This window comes from Pangasianodon hypophthalmus, chromosome 9 (assembly GCF_027358585.1).
Source record: "Pangasianodon hypophthalmus isolate fPanHyp1 chromosome 9, fPanHyp1.pri, whole genome shotgun sequence".
Classification (NCBI taxonomy): Eukaryota; Metazoa; Chordata; class Actinopteri; order Siluriformes; family Pangasiidae; genus Pangasianodon; species Pangasianodon hypophthalmus.
This window is the reverse complement of record NC_069718.1, coordinates 8,867,806-8,872,034: the sequence shown is the minus strand read 5'-3', so window position 1 is coordinate 8,872,034 and position 4,229 is coordinate 8,867,806. Positions and strand designations below refer to the sequence as shown.

The window sequence follows — 4,229 nt, the reverse complement described above, 5'->3', positions numbered from 1 at the left end:
TCAGTCGCTTGCTTTAGAGCTTGCATTCTTGTGTTTTTTCCAAACAGATGAAAGATGCAGACTTTGTTTACTACAATAACTATATCAAGTAGTGTAAGGATTTTTATGTATTAAAACTTTTTAAAGGAGCAGGTAGTGTATTTATAGTCTTGTTTTTAATGCTGCTGGTAACAACCTTTACATTTCCTGTTTCCAAACACTGACAACAGGAAACTAAAATCATAGTGCTTCTTTTTGTGACATAGCATATTTCTAGATAAAACACTCAGCATTTTTTATTGTGAGTGAAGTAATAGGACAGTATTGTGCAATATTGAAAATATCAAACATGTGACAGTAAAAAAAAAAACAAAAAAAAACCCACGTTTAAATTCTGACTACAGAACAAAAAGAAGAAAAAAAATTCTGAAGTGATACTGATGAATCAAGCACAGTAGGAACTGCTCCGTTAACCTAAAGTTAAAAACAGTCAGTTTGGATTTCAGTTTGTCTTCAAAGCATCATGTGTTAGATTTAGATGACTAAGCGACATTAAATTGACTTAATGAAACTACGGAAAGTTAAACACTGCTTAGTGCTTCTTTGAAGAATGAGATGTTCAAAATATAGTAATTAAAAAAAATAAAATAAATTTAAAAAAGGCAATTTGACATTTGAATACAGTGCAAAGATTTTTATTTTCCTTTAGTCTTGAGGGAATAAGGATAAATGTACCAAAAAAAACCACCTTGCTACTCGGAGACAAAGCCAGCTTGGCTCCTTTAACATCTGGGAACATAAAAATAATGTAAGGAGGGAAGAAAAAGAACCTTGCACAAATTACACATTTCCCCAAATAGTTACACAAAGATAAACCTGTCTGTCTGAAATTACTAATATGTCCAGGGAGATATAGCCCCCCACACACACACACGCACAGTGCACCTGTAAGTGTTCACACACCTCAAACAGAAGACATTTTTAAATGGAAATAACATTCATAACTTCATTCACACCTGCTGTAAACAGTGTAGTAGTGTGCAAAAGGTTGCAAAAAATGATTCAGCAGTAACATTCATGTATCTTCAGTAGGAAAGGTAATAAATATATTTAACAACAGCAAACGAGTGGAATGTGCAAAATGGCTTGTAACAGTTTTCTTGAACACAGTGATACAGGTCCTGCTCCCCCTCGACTACACACCACTGCCGTACTTAAAACTCGATCACTGTAGGGCTGGCGGACGAGTACAGCTTCCTTTTGATGAGGCGATACTCTGGCCGGAGCCGCAGGACTCTCTCGGACCCGAGCAGGTGCTTTAACGGTGGCCAGCGCTGCGGATCGGCTCTGAACACCACCGACAGCTCGAAGGTGGGCGTAAGGCTGTTCTCCAGCGTCACTGTGCCTGCTTTCTGTAAACCTGCCTGGGTCTCGGTGAAGAGCTGAATGAGAGCTCCTCTCAAACCGCACGGCTCGTGCTCTGAAGCACGGAGAACATCTCTGGCTACACGCGAGCTCATGCGGGCCGGCACCAGCAGCTCGCTGCACTGCAGACTCGACGCTTTCGCCATCACAAGACACTTTTCAATCCGGACAGCCAAATCCTGCTGCTGCAGCTGGATACTCGCTTCCAGGTCATCATCCTCCAGGCTGCACTCGGACTCCAGACCTGTGAGGAGGAAATGATGAGAAACTTTAAAAGGCTGCATCCTGAGTGCCTCCATGTTGCACAGGCTATGATTCAATACACAACACTTAAGCAATTGTGGCTTTTTTGGGGGGTTACTGGTTCGATCCTGAGCTCTCGTTACTGTCTGTGTGAAGTGTGAAGTTTCTGCACATGTTCTCCCCATGTCTGTGTGGGGTTCCCTCCAAAAACATGCCAGTAGGTGGACTGGGTATACTAAATTTCCCCAGGTATGAACGTGTGTGCGTGTGTGTGTGTCCTGTGAACAGGGTGTATACTGTTTGCAGGATTGGCTCCAGATCCACCGTAACCCTGACCAAGATGAAGCGCTTACTTTAGTTGTCATCATGATTTGTCCTTTCAGAATTAAATACATATAAGGCTACAACATCGGTGATCATAGCTAAAAACAACTTTACTGCTGATTTGGCTGCATATTGTGGCAAAACCATTATGGCAAATATTAAATTTGGACTTATTCTGGAGTGATTTCATTTTAGTGATTATCATGCAAATCTAACGAGTTTTTTTTTTTTTTCTTACAATTTGCACTCTTCCTCCGCAATGTGCATACACTCATTATAACTATTATTTAGCTCTTTAGTACTATATAAGTACTAAAAATACTAATACTAAAATACTAAAATAAACATTTCAGGCAAACTGCCAGTATTCACTCTTTTATTTGTCAGACGCAACCACTGACTGGCATTTAATATGATGGCCGAGAGTGAGAAACTGCAGCGGTCAGCAGGGGTGTGTGTGTGTGTGTGTGTGTCACGCTGTTATCAGCTGAGTTGATCGCTGATGACGTCAGCTGAAAGCTTCCCCCCGGTAAGCCACACTGCGCATGCGCACACAGGAACCCAGCACAGCGCACGTACCTACTCACTGTTTGCCAAAATAATTTACCTAGATACACAGATAATTATTTATATCTATATAGATAAAAAATAATAATAAAATAAGAAAGTCTAATTAAAAAAAAGTGAGTGTTTTTTTTTTTTTTGCTGTTGCTATTGTTTGTTATCGTACTTCTTACTTCTCACTGTCAGTTTAGAATGTTCAAATTATTCTTTAAACTTAAGACCAACAATTTAACAAGTTAAAAGCACTTTTTCTTCATTTTTCTGCACTTACTTGAGGAGCTAGTCGCTTTCTTGAGGCGTCCAGCGGTTTCTTTAGAGGCTCTGAAGTGCTGCAGCACCTTTCTCCACATCTCGGCTAGGTTATCCTCTTCACAACCAGCGGACAAGCCGTAACCAAACACCAAAGCCTGACTGTAGACCATTTTAACGCCGTTTCTTCACTGAACTCTGAGATTTCTCCAGCCGCCTCCACCCCGAGCTGTCTCCTCACTCTGTTCTCGTACATTCTACAAGCTGAAGTGCGCGACCTCGCAGCGCTCGCGCCGTATTTATACGCTGTTGCTTGCATCAGCTGGAAGACGCTGCGCGCTGATTGGCCGGAGCGCTCTCGCGCGTGGTAGGAGGGACGCTGGTTGCTATGGAAACGACGCACGTTGCGCAACACTGTGGTGAAGTTAGATCAGCAACTCCCAGAGCCTCTTACATCCCTACACTACAGCTCATATTTACACTACTACACTTTATTACATGTACATTTATATTACAGCATTACATATATTTATTATATTATTTATATTTTATTTATTATTATTGCTGTATGCTTAGCATAGGCGATATATATATATATATATATATATATATATATATATATATATATATATATATATATATATATATATGTATATATATATAAGTATAATAAGTATTTAAATATATACTTTAATAAATAAAAAAAATTACATCTAAAAATAAGTTTATTATAAATATGTTTATTAATAATAAACATTATTTATAACATTTTTTTATTATTATTGTGGAAATGCCTCAAGAATTCAGTGTTTGAAACTTACACAAAAAAAAAATAACAGGTTGTACAATTAGAGTCGTACTTTGCATCTCCTTTGTGCAACTGTAAAAGTTTATATTATGTAGATATTAAAACTTCTGAATGGGCATTTATTCAAAAACAAGTAAAAACTTGACCTTAATAAAGTTTGCTTGTAGAGATGAATCTAGAGTGCCCTATAAACAGACGGTGATTGTGGGATGGCACTGAGAGCAGCTACTGAAGGGCAAATCAGCCTCTACAGTGTAATAGTGTAGAAACCAGAGGGGGAATTTGTCGGTGATAAGAGCTTGTTGTGTGGTTAAAGAGCTGAAAGAGTTGCATCAGACTGTGGTGGGTGGATGGTAGGTGTCAATGGGTGAGGGTCATTTATGGTTTTTACAGCCTGGGTGTGGAAAACCAGGGTTCAAGGAATGAAAATTAAAAGTGGAACAGTGCTAAGAACGGAAACGCAACAGAAAACGTAATCATCTTTAACTGAGAGAAGAACAGAAACTTTTAGTTGACATCTCTGTTATCATTTACCATTAATTCTTCATTCCTTCTTGCCACTATCTTCCCTGTTAAAAAATCCAGCTTGACCAGCTCGGCCTGTGTTTTCACGTCTGGAAGCTGGTCAGCCCAAGCT

The 4,229-nt window shown here is 39.1% G+C and overlaps 1 protein-coding gene across 1 annotated transcript; it reads right to left on the bottom strand.

Moving 5' to 3' along the window:
• Positions 1 to 658: 658 nt before the first annotated feature.
• Positions 659 to 3,048, bottom strand: si:ch211-39i2.2 (DNA damage-inducible transcript 4-like protein-like). Its single transcript, XM_026918760.3, has 2 exons — positions 2,807 to 3,048; positions 659 to 1,648 (listed from the first exon to the last, which is right to left on the bottom strand). The coding sequence occupies exons 1-2, from the start codon at positions 2,955 to 2,957 to the stop codon at positions 1,194 to 1,196; spliced, it is 606 nt and encodes a 201-aa protein (XP_026774561.1). The 5' UTR covers positions 2,958 to 3,048; the 3' UTR covers positions 659 to 1,193.
• Positions 3,049 to 4,229: the final 1,181 nt, after the last annotated feature.